The sequence below is a fragment of the Bombus vancouverensis genome, unplaced genomic scaffold, assembly GCF_051014615.1.
Source record: "Bombus vancouverensis nearcticus unplaced genomic scaffold, iyBomVanc1_principal scaffold0030, whole genome shotgun sequence".
NCBI classification, from domain to species: Eukaryota; Metazoa; Arthropoda; class Insecta; order Hymenoptera; family Apidae; genus Bombus; species Bombus vancouverensis.
The window spans coordinates 909,401-928,292 of NW_027468921.1; the positions used below are offsets into that span (position 1 = coordinate 909,401).

Sequence of the window (18,892 nt, forward strand, 5' to 3'; positions counted from 1 at the left end):
ATAGCAAAATATAGCGACAGATATAGCAAAAGAGTCAAGAAACACCGAAACCCCCTAATCACTGGACTACTCGATACGACGGACCAGATTCGCAGGCTGAAGAGGCACTACCCGCTAGACCTAAACGTTAGATTCATTTAATTATCCAAATTAAGCATATGCACTTACTTATAATACTTATAAATTATACCTATCTATAATAAGTATTAACTTATTGTAAATAAACAGCCATGTCACTGCGCCACGCCAGAAAAATTACTGAAAATTCTCAACGCGAGAATTGATTGTAATTCCAACAAATAAATAAAAAAAAAAAAAAAAGCTGTTGCTGTCCCCAAGCGCCAAAATACGTTCTGACTACTATTTTATGTATCTCACAGAAGTATGTCTTCATTCATCATCTCCCATGCCATCCACCAACGTGTTCTTAACATGTTATCTCCTAGTAAAATATTGATGTTGAGTCAGATATCCAACTGAATAATCTTTTCGGTGTCTACTACAAGACATTTAAAACCAAGGCTCGTACACACGTGTGCTTATACGTCAGATGTAGTACTTAACACGAAACCTGCTTATATTAATATTAAATTTATGCATAGTAGGATGTTCGACCTTTGTAAAAATGAAATTATAATACATACAGTTTCACCGTGGAAAAGTGAATCTTTCTAGCATGTCCACGCAAATGCAGGGGAGGGGAGGACTGTGCATGCACCAATCAACTTTACGTTCGTAATTTTTCACACAAATGTACAACTGTAGGGAAATAATTATCTCTGATTTTTCGGATGTTATGAATCGACAATATCGCATAACGGAATGCTGTGTTCTACGTATTCTATTTTTGTTACGAAAGTGGTACAAACGAAGTCCACATAAGAATAGTACAACAAAATCGGTTGAGGTTAGGTTATCGTGCAGATATCGCGGCTTTTGCATTGGAAATCACGCAACTGCCAGTCTCGTCGTTCCTTGTAAACGAAAGAAAGGTATTGTAATCGGTCGGAATTAACATAAAACTCGTCGCATGCGACCATATGGCCTGAATGTTGAATAAACGAGAGTAGAGCGCGAGCTATGTGATTCTAACCGTTTAGGCGGAAACTAATGATTGTAACCAGAGCCGAGATATATGCCAATATTACTTTGCTCGTGTAACGTCAATTCATATCAGAGACCAGGCCACACACCACGGACAGGATGGCACCCAGATGTCTGCATATCCTTGGCGCGCACCCTCAATAGTCTTAAGTGCCCACCAGGGGCCTTGGCATTTTTATAGTTAAGGTCCTTCGGACCAAGCGAGTATTTCCTGTCTTAAATTTCCCTTTACGTTTATTGTCTACCACGTGTTAGCTTAGAAAGTTGGTTTTCTCCACATCTGGTATGTTCCGTTGGCAACTTTCTCGCGAGGGCGGCTAAAACCCTTCCTGGTCTACCAACCGTCCTATTATCCAATCGGAGATGGTGTCTACTGCCCTCACTTCCTTAACCAAAATTGTCATCAACAAATCCGATAGTCCCGTGTCCTTAGACACACCCACCCCTAGCTTTCCTCAGACACAGTATCGTCAGTAAAACTTCACTTATTCTGTATCCTTAGAATAGTCAACATATCTATGTCGGTCTCTACTCTTATAAGTCGCGTACTTAATGTATTGTTGTAACTAAGTCTTACATAACGTGGTTGGAGTGAATTGTGATTTATGTTAACTCAGTGCGTGTTACATTGTGATTGCTGAATTCATAATAAAGGTTGATTAAAACCAAGTTAATAGTTGTGTTACGACTCAACTATATTTTATTTTCACCAACCAACCCAAAAATTACGTGACACTCGACAAAGCGTATAAGATGAGGAGAGAATCGCGATAAGGTAGAACAAGAGACAGATATTCTCTACGTAAAGCAAGTCTGTCAACTAGATTGAAATCCTATAGCTATAACTACAGTGAATCCATATTCTGGCGAATTGTCTTTTCACAAATGAAGCTTCTGAAGAACGGAATTGATACAATAACTACTGTTCATTCATAACTACTGTTGTAAGAATCTATATATTTGTCTATCTATATCTATATATATCGATCTATATATATTTGTCAGAATGTCATTTTATCAAAAAACCCATCCTCTGTAATCATAGTTTAACGAAGCATAATTAATAGAAGAGGTAGAGCGTTAAGTGGAGATGATTTAATCACAGTTAAGTAGATAAATCTCTATATTAGTCTCTTTAATTAAAATGTCCTACGTTTTATTTGCGTCATTTTTTTTCTTCATCCAATTTAAAATGTTTAAATAACAATAGCCTATACAATATAATTTTATGTAAAAAAATTGATTATACCATGTTTATTACAGATATTTAACATTTTTGTGTACATACAAAATTTAAATTATACCTCGCTTGAGAACAAAAATTCTATTTGTTTTCCTAACATGTACTAATAATTATTGAGCAAACTAGAAAAAGCTGGAGGAGATTACTTAGGAAGATTACTTAGCATCTTATATTCCTGGCAAGAGAAAATGAAAAATTCGTTTCTTCTCTTTGCTTCCCTGTTCCTTCTTTCCTCCTTTTTCCCTTTTTACATCGCTTTGTTTTACATCGCAATTTACATTTATTTGTAAAGTTTGAATCTCCTCGATATTGAAGATGTTGAAGCTGCAAGTATGTATTTCATTTTAATCCATTCGAGACCGAGACTTAATTGTAAGACGATACCTAGGTGTCGGTACGATCTGAATGTTTAGTTAGAATGATTCTGTGTTTTACTCTCTCCGGGGTATCCTTTTCATACTTTGATTTTAAATCGATGACAATCTTAAATAGTATACCTCATATTTTTAAAATATAAAATTATATACTATGTTATTCTATAATGTATTATGTACAGTCATATATATATATGTCGGGTTAACATTAGGATTTAAGGCGCGTAACGATTCTTCGTTTGAATTAGCCATTGTTTTACAAAACAGAGAATATATTTACACGAATAAACAAGGTTTTACAAATATTATGAATAATGAATTTTGTAAATGATATGATTGATTAACAAATGATAAATTAAATTATTAATTAGATTAAAGAATAATAAGTTTTATCGAACAATAAAAGAAACGAATAATATATCTTACGATTTACTAATTTTAACGAATAATGAAAATTAACGATTGATAAATTTACAAATATTGAATTTAATTTACGCTATAAACAATGATCCGGGGTTCAAACGAATACACGGTCAACGGGAAAACTTTAAACAATTTTATAACACAAAAATACGTTTGCTGAATCACACGGAAAAATTACTCGATGTATCACTTTCCAAGGCGACCACACGAATGCCTCTCTGATTAAAATCTTTTTCGTAATACGACTGCATTTGTTTGTTATATTCTCGCTGGAAACATCGAGAAGGTTCTAATCGTTGTTGCTAGGCAATATCTGTCAAAAGTTTGTTATATACTCCTTGGTAACATCGAGAAAGATCCAAACGCCGATACTAGGCAATTTCTGTCTTCATCAAGCAAAACGTTTATCCCGTGACCGTGGCTACGTTCAGCGACCAGTTGTCACCTCGAACCCACTTTCGCTTTTCACAAATGTCAAACAATTACAGATGACAATTACTTAATTACAGTTATGATAAAATCTAGGCCAAAGCACTAAAAGGCCTCCTCAAAATTGCATAGGGAAGGCTCCGGTTTTTCATTTCATCTCCGACATATATATATATATATATATATATATATATATATATATATATATATATATATATATATATAATAATTCTATATTGAAAAAAATATGAAATTAACATGATATATACATTACTACATAAGTTATATATAAAATATGTATATTATACCCTTGCCTACTGACTGATATGAATTTCTTTCGGTCTCGAATGCGTTAAAAGAGAGCGCAAAGAAGTCGAAATTACTTATTGTAATTAGTAAAACGACCTGAGAGGCAGACAGATACAAGAAAGAAGGAATATTATATTAGCTGCATTATCATGTTTTTGCTCTCTTTAAGTCTTTCATCGAGACAGACAATCTACAGGTATTAATCGACCAATTTCTCCAAGCCGATAACTTCGAATTGATGTTTATATATAAGAAGTGTTATGTGTTAATCTGTCTAAATGTTTAAAAGGTGTTATAAATTAAATGTTGTTAAACGATACGTAATTGCCTTTTGATCGTAAATTTTACTATCGAGGGGTCTTTTATGTATGCGTAATCATTGTGAATTATAACAATTTATGTGATCGATATTAAAGGTGTTTAAAAGCATGTATTTTTTTCTATATTATTATTCTCCTATATTATTATCCTATATTATTATAGCATTCCTATATTATTATAATATCCAATTACATGTTGATACACAAGATATACAGATTATTATTTATAACGTTTTGGTTTTCTTAATTGAGTCATTCATGTAGTACAAATGATAAGAAATTAGTAATAATTCACAGAAAAAGGATATCGTAGTAGAAATATTATAAAAAAACATTTTCTGTTTTAGTGTAGAGTTACTCCTTCTTACAGACAGTGTCGTACAAATCTGTACGTCTCTGAGAAAATGTAGGTATCTGAGCCCTTACTTCCTCAACAACTTTTAGATCTGATAGAAAAAAGAAACATACGAAGTAATAAGTAATGCTTACTAATAAATTCAACAAATACAGAGGAAGATGGCTAAATCGATAAATTAACGAGACTAAAAATTAATTACATCATGGATCTCTCGCTTTTAATTTTAAGCTGTAAATTACCGATATCGGTGACTGCCATATTCTCTTGAGTTTCCAAATCGTAAAGAATCTTTCCCCAGGGATTGGTCAACTGTGTATGTCCCCATGCGACGTAACTTGCTTAAGGAACACGAGCCGGTGATATGCAGGCAACGTATAATTGATTATCATTCGCTCTGAAACGCTGAAGTAATGACCAGTGCAGTGGTCCAGTGGTCATATTGAATGCCGCTGGATATATCAGCATTTGGCAACCTAACTCAGAGAAGCAGGAAATATGAAGCCACCGAATACCAATTAACTTCGTAGTTGCACGGTTCACATTCCATCATTTCTGAATATGCGAGGACAGTCCTCTTATTGTGCTTTTAATTCTTTTATTTGTTTCATTTTCAGCAAATATACTGGTTTTTTAAATTAAGCTTCTTTTTATACAGAGTTACAGATTATATTAATTTTATATAGAATATATTTAAGAAAGATATTTAATTTTTTGCTAGTTAAGTATTGATCGATTCAGTTACTGTACCTTTGTTCCGATAAATGCGTGCCATTTCCTCGAATCTAATATCATAGCAAATGCCAATACCTATTTTGCAGCCCTCCACATCGAACGTCGTTAGGGAGTTACCAGGACTGAGTGAATCACTCTCTCGAAAAGTAATCTTATTAGGAATGTCGATGTCGAATAGATGTACCTAATAACATAAAAATGTAGTCGCTAATTCTATTGCTGCAACTTTTGTAATTTAATATCAAAGTTACCAACTCCTAAACTTCAATTACTTTTTATTTAATAACTGACAGCGTTTTTATCACTTTCTTTTATTAAAAAATCTTATCATTTAATCATGTTTAAAAAGGAGAAAAAATAAGTATAATAATATTTTAAGTATGTGAAAAATTTATACAACAACAAACACATTACAACAAAAATGGGCGTTTCCCGTATCATAACGTATTTTATAAACCGTAAATTATAGAATTGGTTATAGTATACGTATGTACATATGTATATTCCTAAATTATTCCTAGATAGAGTCACTTTCTTCACCCCAATATTTTCAAATTCAAAGCCATAAAGGAATATATTACTTACCTTTCGGTGTTTTGCTATCAACGTTCCATCGGGACCCCAAATAGTACAGGTATTGTACAATTTATCGCCCTCTATTTCAGGCATCGTACCACCAACTACATAGATGTTGTTTTCTTTAGCTGCGTTCGATGAAGCAACGCTCGTTTCATCATCAGGAATACTCTCGGCGTATTTTGGAAAGTACTCTGCATTGCAATATTTCAATTAATGAAAAATAACTGTCTTTTGTTCCAACCATAAATTAAATTGAAATGTTTGTCAGTTTTTTATTTTTTAAATTATTAAAATAACTAAGTTTTATATTTCGACTTAATTAAATATGCAATTACTTAGCTAATAGTATATATAATAAATTGTTTCTACAGGTTCAAAATGAAAAATGAATATTTAGAAATATTTAATTACGACAATGCTATTTGTGTTAGCATCAGTGGCTTGTTACTCAACGACTTTGCTAGTACCTTTTGAAACATAAAGTTAGTTTTCAATTAACACTTATACTAGAGGCGGAATTATAAATGCAAAATAATTGATAATACTAATTTATAAGTACCTAATTATTAGTATCTTAAAAAATACATTTATACAAAAATCACGATAATCATGAAAATGGGGAAATCCTATATTCTCGAATCAACTCACAATTTATTTTGTATATTAATTAGATTCCGCGCTCATCAGTACGTACTCACTGGCGACATCGAGAAAATGTATCGGCAATTCCTCGTACGACCAGAGGATCGGAAATATCAAAGGATATTATGGCGCAGCGCGAGTGGAGAAACAGAAACATATGAGCTTAACACCGTAATACTCTTATCATAGAAATAGAAGCAGTCCTCAATTCCCGCCCGCTAACTCCTATCTCCACCGATCCAAATGATCTCCTAGCCCTCACTCCCGGACATTTCCTCATTGGCGATTCATTAATGTGCTTACGTGATCGAGATTTCAGAGACATTCCATCGAACCGACTCTCCAAATGGCAGCATATCCAACAGCTTAAACAACATTTTTGGAACCGCTGGCATAAGGAGTATTTGAACGAGCTAACCAACCGCAATAAATGGAGCAAGGGTGGACACGGCATCCAAAAGGGCACAATCGTCATCCTCAGAGAGGACAACGTTCCCTCCATGCATTGGCCTCTGGGCCGAGTTATCAAGGTTCATCCAGGCGCCGATGGTGTCATCCGGACAGCTACAGTTCAGACGGCAAAGAGCATTTTGGATCGGGGCGTCAAAAGGCTTGTCCCACTGCCAATTCAACCCGATCTCGAGAAACCCGAACAACTAGCCACCGAGACGAAATAAGATGGGAACTTCAACCACACCTCCCTAGTTTGATCGGTACCCTCTCAACGGGGGGAGAATGTTACGCCATGCGGCTTACCATAGGTCATATTCTTAACTATCGATCGCGCCACTATAATGTCGCAGACGGATCGTCGCGTCTGCCCGGCAAACAAACATTGTAGTGGCAAGCGCGTGGTTCATTAAGCAGGGCGACTTCCAGAAACGTCGACTCGTGGCCCGTATTTTACCTCGCAGTAAAAGAATGTGGCGTGATCCGAACGTAGTGGGGGTCGCCTTCCAGAAGAAACGAAAAAAATCGAAAGGCGTTCAGAACTTTTCGAGAAGTCGAACCGTCAACACATGTGGTATGTCGCGCATTACTTATCAACCAAAACGCAGTTACATTTTTTTTGTTCCTTTTATATCTTTCTAGTTAATAAGTTGTTGAAATAAACATTAATTTATTTGTGTTAATTCTGTGGAATTTCATTGAACTACCCTTATTATCATAATCGAAATAAGGGGATCGATCAGTTCGTGGCGTCGATTATTTAATCGTAAGGGGAACTTACAACTCTCGTTGACGTGCTATCTCGCGATCGCGTCTCTCCGCGAACGGTCGAAACAAAATGATTCACTAAAAACTGTCCTGAATTCCTAAGAATTTATTTACCGCAAAACTGACAAAGTGTTTATTTAAAAAATGAGGTTGAAGGTAGTCCTTTTCTTTCATTTCATTCATTTTCATTTTCTTTCTTAAGTATGGCTAACACAATATCTAATCAATTAAAATTTTATATTTTCACGTGAAAAGTTTCTTTAGATAATTATTATCAACATGATGACTAACTCTTACGGATTAATACGTGTCTGTAGGGCAATCCGGTGGACTTGATCGGCTTTTTACTTCGAAAGTTGAGTAATCGGTGTCGCTTTCTTACGCATCTTTGAACTGCATAAATGTTTTAAAATTGTTTGATCCAGAATGTACCACACCGGACAATCAAGAAGGCAGGTGCCTTGACTACAGAAAATGTAAACCTCTGCAAGAAATATGGCAGATACAGTACCGTACAGCCACCGATTTTTATAGACGATCAGTGTGCAGATACCAGGGCAATGTTACGATCGTTTGCTGTCCGAACGATCCAAACAAAGAGAAGAGAGAAATTTTAATAAAAACTGTGTATAAGTATAAGGCTTTGCGACCACCATACCGTGGTTTTAGCAACGTCTCTCATACCAGGGTGGTCGATGGTAAACCAGCTGAACTTGGTACGTTTTATGTCTTTCTTTCCGATTAATAATAAGCCATTTACTGCAAATAATGAACTTTAAAGGCATTAAACAGCACATCAATGTACATTTCAATTAGACTAAATAATAATGCTATGATTTTATCGGTAGTAACTTTACTTATTAACTTGAATTATTTCTTTCTTTTACTTCATGTTAGGAAGAGTATCTTTTTGCATGAAATAAAAAATTGATATAGGAGTAATAATATGGATAGAGATCAAAAACTGTTAGGGCAGAAATTACACGTTTGAACTTTATAGTTCAGTATAGTTCAAATAGAAATTATATAGAATTATTTAATAATTTGTATTCCACTGGAATAAAAATTTAATTTCTGTCTTTATCAAATCTCTATTTCAGAGTATTTGTACGTATGTACTTATCGTCTGCTGTATGATCGAATATCGAATAGATAATAATCGTTGTTACTCGTTATGTGAGAAAAAATTATGTATATTCACAACTATGACTATTGCATTTTAGGCGCTTGGCCATGGATCGCTGCATTAGGTTTTCGTAATCCCCGAAACCCAGACAAACCACTATGGAAGTGCCGAGGTTCCCTGATATCGGCTAGGCATGTTTTGACCGTAGCACATTGTGCACATATGGATGGAATAGAAAACATACACAATCATAATATTGCCATTCTTAGATTGGTGGAGGAGGTGCCATTTTCGAGTAACTCCTCAAATATATATATATATATATATATATATATATATATGCTATTGAGTATTACTGAAGTATCATATCCTGAAATTTCTTACTGTACATATATATTGTGTCATAAAGCGTGTACAATTCTTTCTCATACTTTTCGTCATTCGTTTCCTGCATTTTCATTTATTTTTTTATTTTTCAGGGTACGTATATCCCATTTGTACGAAAGAGCCCCTACGAAAGAGCAACTTCGTCGGCTATAACCTCCTTGTTGCTGGATGGAGAGCGTTAAGATATAGTAAGTGATATCAATTTTATAATAAAATTAAACAGTTCCAGTCTTAAATATCTTTCTTATTTTCTTCGTAGGACGACCACGACGTAATGCATTAATGGAAGTACAAATGCCAGTGATTAAGAACGCCGAATGCAAAATAGCTTATTCCAAATTTCCTAATGCACCTGATATCACTGATGGTATAATATGCGCCGAACATGCTCAGGGTGGAGAGGATTCTTGTACGGTAATTAAGTTACAGAGTTACTACAAACTATACGGTATCTGAAGACACGTCAATTCGAATTAACATCAAATCGACGTCTTAAACATTAGAAATAATAGATAAACACAATTTAATAGTTTTGCCCACTTCTCACACCTCATTATGGTATTTAATCTAATTTCCTTCTAATCTTAGTTTTGCTCAAAATACATATAACATGTACATTATAAATTGGAGTATTTCTATACACAAATCAATAGAAGATTATTACTGTATATAAGTATAATTTCAATACAATTCGATCGATATATTTCAGTATCTTTGATTAAAAATTTAACGATCCTTTCAGGCTGACCGCGGCGGACCACTGCTGATACAACATGAATTAACCTCGTATTTAATAGGTATTGTGTCTTACGCTTATAAGTGCGGCACAGCTGGCTTTCCCAGCGTTTACACTAGGGTCACATCGTACCTTGACTTCATTCTCCAAGCGATGCAATAATATGATATTACTGTTCCATAAATATCATTGTGTAAAAAACGTAAAGTTGGATTTTCTTATTGTGGAGATAAGAAACAGCTCAAATTTACATTGTTTTGTACGTTACAAATTATAGGCTTAAAATGTACGAAATGTAACTTTGAAACGACACTAATTTTTTACGCACGATAAACCTCCACGACTTAGGTATGTAAAGATGATAAACGTATATTAATTCTATTAATTTGGTAATAATAAACCAACTTTCTGAGAAGTTCTGTAAATTTCGTTTCTGTTGTATCAAGAGAATAATGGAATATTCCACCTAGATCGTATACTTCTTCTATGTACATACAAAATTTTCCGGCTAATCTAAAACACTTCATAAGATAGAGAGCTTCTGGAGATTCGGACACAGAGAGTGCATAAAATACAAGATAAGTCTCGTGTCTTTCAAAATTATTTTTTATTCGCTAAAAACGTCCTGTGTACTCATGCAATCACATGCAACCTCGAAACTTCGCTTATTTTTTATCACTTTCCAATTCAATACACTGTTTCTGCATTTTTGACTATATGTAAGAGAAATTTTCATTCAGCCAAAAGTGTACTTACAGATTATAGATTCCTATACGACTCTCGGTAAAAATTTATCCGCACTCCAGATAGTTAAAACTTCTGTCGACCGTATTGATCCATCTGCACTCTTCGTATGACGTCAATATCTGTTCAGTGCTGCTGCGCAGGTTTCATTGTGTTACGTCAATTCGTTTGTGACCGTTGCGCGAGTAATGGCGCTTTTCAATGGCGATTTGCAGGAAAACAGTGCAGGATGCTGTTTCTTGTGGTCGCAGGTTATGTTTGATGCCTATATTTATCAAAGATTTAATGCACATTATGGAGAAAGTGTTTTGTCACGAAGTGTGTTTGAATGGGCACAAAAGTTCAAAGAAGATCGCACAAGTGTTATGAAAAAACAGCTGGACGCCCGTCCACATCCACGATGACAACATTGAACGTGCTCATGAACTTATGCTCTATGGAATAGACGAGTGACACTGGATAATGTGGCAAATCATTTGCAAATCAGCCACGGCTCTGCTTATGCAATAGTGCACGACAGATTTGGGTTTTAAAAAGTTTGTGCGAGATGGATGCCGAGAAAGCTGATGAAAAGGTGAAGACGACGATGCATTCGTGGTTCGCAGCTCAGCCCAAAACATTTTTTAACGAGAAAATACGAAGGTCCTTCAGCAAATGGACAAAGTGTATACAGAAATTGAGTGATTATGTCAAAAAATGATGTATGTCTTTTTTGACAATTGCTTAAAATAAATTCTACACCGACAGAGCGGGTAACTTTTTACTCACCCTCGTAAGACACTTAAATTTCCAATCTATTATGATGAATAAAAGAGCTTATACTATTAAATCTAATTGTATTTTGTTGCATGAGAGTACACGTGTATGTGATGTACGTTACCTTTATATCCCCTTGAACGCTTCAATATTGCTCATATATACTATATTTTGTACAGCTTCTATAAAATTTTGTATGTTTGTTTAGGCTGTTAATCTAGAGGCTGGAGTACAAAGAAGTGGCACAATGATGTGGGCTGATGACATTTATAATTATCAAGGAATCACCCCTACATTCGCTCAGGTATATATCGTTGACTATAATGTATTTAACATATATGATTGTTAGAATATTAATAATTAATCTTTATTTCTATCAGAATTTTAATGAAACTGTCCCTTGGGAAGGAAGAACTGATACCTTGATATCACGGTTTGTACATCCTATATATACGACAAATTTTAGAACATTATATAACGAAGAACCAGATCGCCGTGGCCATGTGATGTGAATAAAAGGACTTGAATTTGATGATATTTTTGTAACGTTAGATAACATAACTAAGTATCTTCACAGTAAGATAGGATGACATGGTTTACATGATCTTAATGTTGTTCACTTGAGTGATGATATTATAAGGAAAAGTGTAATATCACAGGTAGGATGATTCATAATTTAGAACTACTATCTCATGTATGTATTAAAAATTAAAGAAATATATTAAATTTTATAGGATATTTATGTTTAGTAACCAGTAATTCAGAGATTGGTATTCATGGTTACTATAACGAGGCTGTAGAAACGCACCCTTTCTTCTTTGCAAATGGTCCTGTATTTATGTCTAAGCCGAAACTGGAACCTCTGAATAATTTAGATTTATTCTTGTTATTTTCTAAAATACTTATCTACAGTATACCATAAGGAATGATACCGTATCGCACCTAATCAAGTGCCTTAAGAAACATCAACAGGATATCACAGTAATCCCTTATCGACTGATATGTAAGTAAAAGTTATGTGTCATTGTTATACACAGTTATGTGTTAGTGTTATACACAGTTATTTATCATTTTCTATTAATTCAGTTGTAGCCATTACAATATCTATGACACTGGTAGTAATTATGAGAACAATAACGATGTTCTATAAGAGGAAATTATGATTAGGAACAAAAACTTACAGGTAAGTCAATGTATATGTTATTTGCCATTTGAAAAGAAAGTTACTAACTTAGAATTTTTTGATAAATAATAATTGTGCAAAATATATTGGATTTCAAATTTGTCAAAAATTGAAATTTAAGAAGCATTGTAATAATATAACATTAATATTTTGATTTTTCAGGAGATATCATGCGGTGGATGGATAATATGTAAAAAATATTAAGCAGTATATGAATTTTCATATTGCGTAGAGATAACAAAATGAATTTTAAAAAATGTCGACATGGTAATAAGAAATAGCATCATGACAAAGAATATATAAAGACAGTTTCATTTTTTATAAATAAAAATTTGTTGTTCCAGATTTTGAAATATAGTGAAACGTTTAATTAGTATCTTAATATCTTTAAATAATTATTATTTTAGAATCAATTGTAATTGTATCATACGTACTTTTGAATTCGTGCAAGAACATATGTAATTTTGAAGTAGTTATTATTAGGAAATTGTTAGACGCGAACAGTATGCGAAAAGTTAGTATGCAGTGTAATAATTATCAATCAAAACACAAGAATTAAATTCTTGAGGAAAAAATTTCCGGAATTTCTTATTTACACGATTATAAAGAAATCCATAATAAGAAGGAGCTGCTTTCTAATACTTCTCTTCCTTGTAATGCCTATGTTAATGATAACGAGGTTCGACTTTTTGTTTTTAGAGGGATACTGGAAAATTTGAAAGTACAGTACCATTGGGAAGAAAATCACGATATTGAAAACGATATTTGCAAGTAAATTTCCAAAAAATCTGTTTTCAAATTTTCGCTTTCTATTTCACATTAAAAGAAAGGGCTGCCTTCTTTCTCTGCAAGACAAAACAAACATTCTGAATCTCGTATCAATGAATGATGTCAATAAGTTATTTTTCTTTTCAGATTGAACAATATTCCAGATTTATTCATAATTTCATACTACGCGAAGAATAGACTTTCATAGGTATATAAAGGAAATATTAAGTATAGGAAAACTCTTTTTCGTTGTAGGTGACATATGCTTCACGGTTGAACACATGTATTTTTGAACACATATAAATGAAAAAGTACTCTTATGGAGAAAAAGAATTGATACCTTCGATTGACATTAGATAATGTATATAAACTTATGAACAATCACTATCGGTTTGTATTTTAGGTGCACACGCAGATTTGTTGGAGTTCTTATAAAATGTACATCCTGTACGAACGTTTTATTCTTCCAAATTTTACGATACTATGTCTCATATAATAACTATATGGATTAAACGTAATATAAATGATCCGAAAATAGACTCGAACGACATTAATTGTCTTTCTATTTATACCAATATCGAAAATACAAGTAAAGCCGGAGCAATAGTATGCAAGAATGGACTATTTATTATTTTAAACCAAATCATAGCATATTCAGAATGCACAGTATTATCATGAAATGTAAATGAATCAGTTGTAAACGAACGATTTTACTGTAAAATCGTTGCCTCCTTTTTTTCATCTGAAATATAGCAGCAATGAGTACATTCTTTTAATATATAATAAAACGAGATATCTTTATAAAGTTACATATGTCATCACTGGTAACTGTTATCTCGTATGACACCAAATATACCGTTAGTATGGAATGATATTTTTATGAAGATATACTTTAATGATAGATTTTATGAATGAAACGTTATATAAGAAAAATTATCTCTTGTCATTCTATGAAGTGTAGTAGCTAACGAAGATTAATTTTACGAAGTATTGGAGCAAAAGAGAATTAAAAAATTAAAAAGATCTAAATAAGATTGTTCGTGTGGCTTAATTATCTCAATTCTGGTACACCACTTGTTACATTCTAACTAATTAGCGCTAAACAATAACTTGCAAATATTAAAGATATTAACACCTTAATATTAACACCTAAAGGTTTTCAGGAAATTTTATAATATTTGATTATTGTATATCTAGTCATTGATTGATAAAATTTCTTGTATAAGCATAGATCGAGGTTGACGTCATACGCAGATTGCATATCATTGACAGGTATCGTTTTAATTTATTTTATGGCTAGAATCATTTGAATATTATACGAATAATTATTTCCATTCGAACGATTAATAGATCACGTACCTATAAAAGATATATTATGAAAAAGACGTGACGAAACAAAAAAATATTGGAAATTCCGTTGTCTGTTGATTTTTATTTCCATGTAATTACATATGAAATGGGTAATTCATTAACATCTCCTCGAATCGAATATAATTCGTTACACTTCACAACGATTCAAATAATGGACGGGAAATATATAATAAGTTTCCTGTCCTTGCGTTAAAATAGTACTGTACAAATCAGATGATACAGGAAATACCCAAAAAACCCAATTACATCCACATTGCATGACAGCACACTTGCAATGGATTTTTGTGATTTCAATGTCACAGACAATGACACAACTAATCAGAACACGTTCGAGGCTATAGACATTGAAATTACCGCGTGTTTAATACGTTTAAAGCATAAATCTAAATTTCACGCGATTATTTCTTTGTACATTGTGAAACTCTTAAATTATCTTAATCGAATAAATAATCCTAATGTAATAAAACATCTTGAAATAGACCTAGATATCTGAAACAGAAACTCGAAGGATAAGAAATCCTAAAAGGTACTAATCCTAAAATAACAAACTCCTAAATAATAAACAAGTGATAAAACCTGTTATAAATAATAAACCTTACCTGGAACAATCAAATCCTAACTAATCGAAAATAAAATAAGGCAAGCAATTCTTAATCTTTCAAGTAATTTTTCCGAAAACACAGAAAGATAGAGAAATTAAAAAGACGCAGCACAAATTGCAGCACAATGAAAGTTTCAGAGCGATGAATACGATCGTATTAAACTAAATAATTTTCAAAAGTGAAATTACACTGAAACGTATATCGATGATATTTGTCATTTCTACGATCTGTTTCGCTTGATCGTGCTTCTTTTCTGATGTAAATTCAATTTATGATACGAACTAAGTTTCCTTTATTATTATTAGTCCTGCGTCTTTTTAATTCGTCACTTCTTTTATTTCAGAACAATGACGGGCTCCAAGATGCTGTTCGGATGTTTGGCGTTAATTGCTTTTCTGCATCCATTAGTTCACGTTTGTACTTCGAGTAGTACAGCTCAAGGTTTGTACTTCGAGTTGTCTTTTTCCATGCACTTCAAATTCCAATACGATCTGGTCACGTGGCCTTCGTACAATTTCGAAATTTTACCTGTTTGGTAATCGTCAATGAAAAAAGAAGTTATGCGTGACCTCAACACATTGAAACAATTTTTATGATTTTTTATTTGCCGGTTGGTCAGCAAGTTAATGGAAAAATTTCACTTAACTATTCGCGTTAATTTCTTCGGTTTAACTTTTGGGAAATGCTTCGTTAGCTTCGGGAATATTCCAACGATTCGTTTTACGTACAAAATAAGCATGATAAATATTACATCACGGTAATGTAATATCGGAATATATTAAAGGTGTAATTTTGTCCGATTAATTATAATTTATTAATAATGGATTGAAAATACAGATATTAGTTAGACAGAGAAACGATGTTTGATTAACAGGAAAACTAAATGCAACGCTCGTATTTACAACAAATAACTTGACAACTATTTGGTAACTCTCTCTCTCTCTCTCTCTCTCTCTCTCACTAGCAACTCTAACACTCGACAACACTCGCAACTCAATTCTAACGACTCTATGCTTCGACGTCTCGATCAACTCTGATTCTCGCAACACGCACACTTTTCGATTCGCCTTGGATAGCGAAACCGTCCTTCTTCTAACGTTGTCTATTGTTTCCCTCATACCTATGTAAGAACTACCAACTACGTGCCTTTAGTCACGTAGGCACTCTTAAATGTAAACGAACCACAGAAACACGACGTACACGGTTTTTCTATTTTCAGCCGATCTCCAATCAAAGCTATTCTACGATATCACAATCGGCCTTTCCTGACAATCACATCTGCCCTCAGATGTGCTCATCATCGCCGCTCGCACTTACATCACTATCGTCAGCATTCCACCATTTCATGTGATCGGCTGCCGTGGAAGTTGTACGTGGCCCTTCGTGCTCCCCCTCTCGCTGCACTATGTATCGGTCATTTCGCAGGACTTTTATCACCCGGTACGGTCCAAGAAACTTCGGATGCAGCTTTAGCCCGGGACCCCTCTGCATCCTCTCGATTGCCACTAGATCTCCCGTCCTGTATGCTGTCGCCTTCTTGCGTCTCCTGTTATACGCCCGCTTGTTTCGGATTTGGATCTCCTCAATCCGTCTCTTTGCGTCCGCACGCAGCTGATCTCGTTCCTCTTGGAACACCGCGGCCTGTTCGTCCTCGATGCTACTGCTCCTCTTTCGCTCTTCCTCTATCTTCCTCTCCGTTGTTTGTTTACCCATTTCACTCTTGTCAGGGGCTTTGATCGTCGTGGCAGCATCGTGACATTTTCGTAGGCTCGGTTCGTACATGGAAGACGTTAACAACTTACCATCTACCGAGACTATGATCTCTTCTTTTTCGAAGGTCTTCACGTTCATCGTGTCCTCGACAATCCCATCGTCGTCCTCGTCATCCACATCCTCTGTATATCGAATCTTCGTATCGATATTATTGGAGGGATTCCGCGCGTGCGACTTCCCTTGTCTTTTCGTTCGCCTTGCACTCACTCTCTTCGAGTCTATCCGAAAACTTGAAACAACCCTCACACCCGCAACGCTATCCTTCTCAGTAAATTCGCAAATATCATCAACAACATCCTGTTGCTGTTGTTTAGCCAGATTCTTCCTCCTCGTGATGTTCGCTAAGTCCTCCTGCTGGCGGCAAGAATCCGACGAGGACACCATCTCGTGGTCCACTTTACCAATCACCACGTGTCTTGCCACTATTCTCCGTTCCTCCGACACTTGCTGCACAGCTGCCCGATACTTCTTCAAAACTTCTGCTAACTCTTCTTTATTTTCTTCCAATTGCGACAGTAGCTCAGTTCGTTCGCGACTAGCTACATTAACACGATCTTCTGCTTCGGAACGTTGCCGCAGTACTTCCTGCAACGAAGCCTGCGTCTCATTCGGTTCTTGCTCCAGTGCCTGTTTCGCTTTAACTGCAACTGCTCTAGCGCATTCTGCATCTTCTAACTGGTTCTTCAGCTGTCGTAAAGCTGCTTTACCCGTCGTGTCACCTTTCGATCTCTCCAGCATCGTTTGAGCGTCTCTTAGCAATGCTTTGGTTCTCTTCAAATCTCTTTTTAGCCTATGTTGCATGTCCTTAACGTGTGACAAATCTATCTCACTCGCCTGTGTCTCTACATCTATCATGAGGACTTCCGGACACTCATCGGGATTTTCGTCCTTTATTCTACTAATAAAAGATTTTCCCCCTTTTATACTTATTTCAACAGTGTCCAAAAAGTCTGCGCCAATAATAAGCGAATGTTGCATCACTGTGTCTGGAACTACGTGTATGGTTATACAGTACGACTCATTGTCTATAATAATGTTCGTCGAAAATTTCCCGAGCGTAAAATTCCTTCCGGAACCGACACCGCGAAATCCAACGATTTCCCGACTTAATCTGAACGCTCCGATTTTCACATGCTGATCTGCTCGCATTAGAGTCAGCTCACTACCGGTGTCTATCAACGCGCTCAATTCGAAATTTTCCATCTTAACATCCTTACCACGCCTTGTTTGTAACGACCGAAACACGCTGTAAACTTTTTTTGAGGGCTCACCCAGTGCCTTGTCGCATTTTGATGCGATGTGTCCGTACTCCCTACATTTGAAGCATTTAGGTCCTCTCGACTTGCTCGGACACTCCGCACACACGTGCTCCGCATCACCGCAATTGTAGCATCGCGCCTTCCTCGCATCTCCAGATCGACCGGGTTCCTTGTTCCTCTCGGTTTCGGACAGCTTCGCCACCGGCTTTACCCTGCTACTCTTCGGCTCCTCAAATTTCGTCCTCATCTCCATATCTCTTTTTATCGCTTCGTAGCGCCTGAAACGCTCTTTTAATTGCTCGATATTCCTGGCTCCGTATAGCACAGTCTTGTTCGCGACCTCGTCGGGAATGCCTTGAATAATGTAGTCTATCAAGGATTGCGTATCAACCCTTCCTTGTTTTGCAATCCCGCACATGTGATACATATATTGTTGCAGACTCTCATCTGCTTTCT

The 18,892-nt window shown here is 35.1% G+C and overlaps 1 protein-coding gene and 1 long non-coding RNA gene across 2 annotated transcripts; one reads left to right on the plus strand and one right to left on the minus strand.

The window, feature by feature from the left end:
* Positions 1 to 2,313: 2,313 nt before the first annotated feature.
* On the minus strand, positions 2,314 to 5,565 carry LOC143304301 (uncharacterized). The gene is made up of 2 exons (XR_013061031.1): positions 4,800 to 5,565; positions 2,314 to 4,648 (listed from the first exon to the last, which is right to left on the minus strand). It is a non-coding gene; the product is annotated as an uncharacterized LOC143304301 (long non-coding RNA).
* Positions 5,566 to 7,434: 1,869 nt separating this feature from the next.
* Positions 7,435 to 14,465, plus strand: LOC143304309 (venom serine protease Bi-VSP-like). The gene is made up of 10 exons (XM_076626758.1): positions 7,435 to 7,537; positions 8,955 to 9,152; positions 9,337 to 9,432; positions 9,504 to 9,658; positions 9,987 to 10,328; positions 10,451 to 11,784; positions 11,861 to 12,139; positions 12,215 to 12,483; positions 12,567 to 12,663; positions 12,826 to 14,465. The coding sequence occupies exons 1-5, from the start codon at positions 7,435 to 7,437 to the stop codon at positions 10,140 to 10,142; spliced, it is 708 nt and encodes a 235-aa protein (XP_076482873.1). The 3' UTR covers positions 10,143 to 10,328; positions 10,451 to 11,784; positions 11,861 to 12,139; positions 12,215 to 12,483; positions 12,567 to 12,663; positions 12,826 to 14,465.
* Positions 14,466 to 18,892: the final 4,427 nt, after the last annotated feature.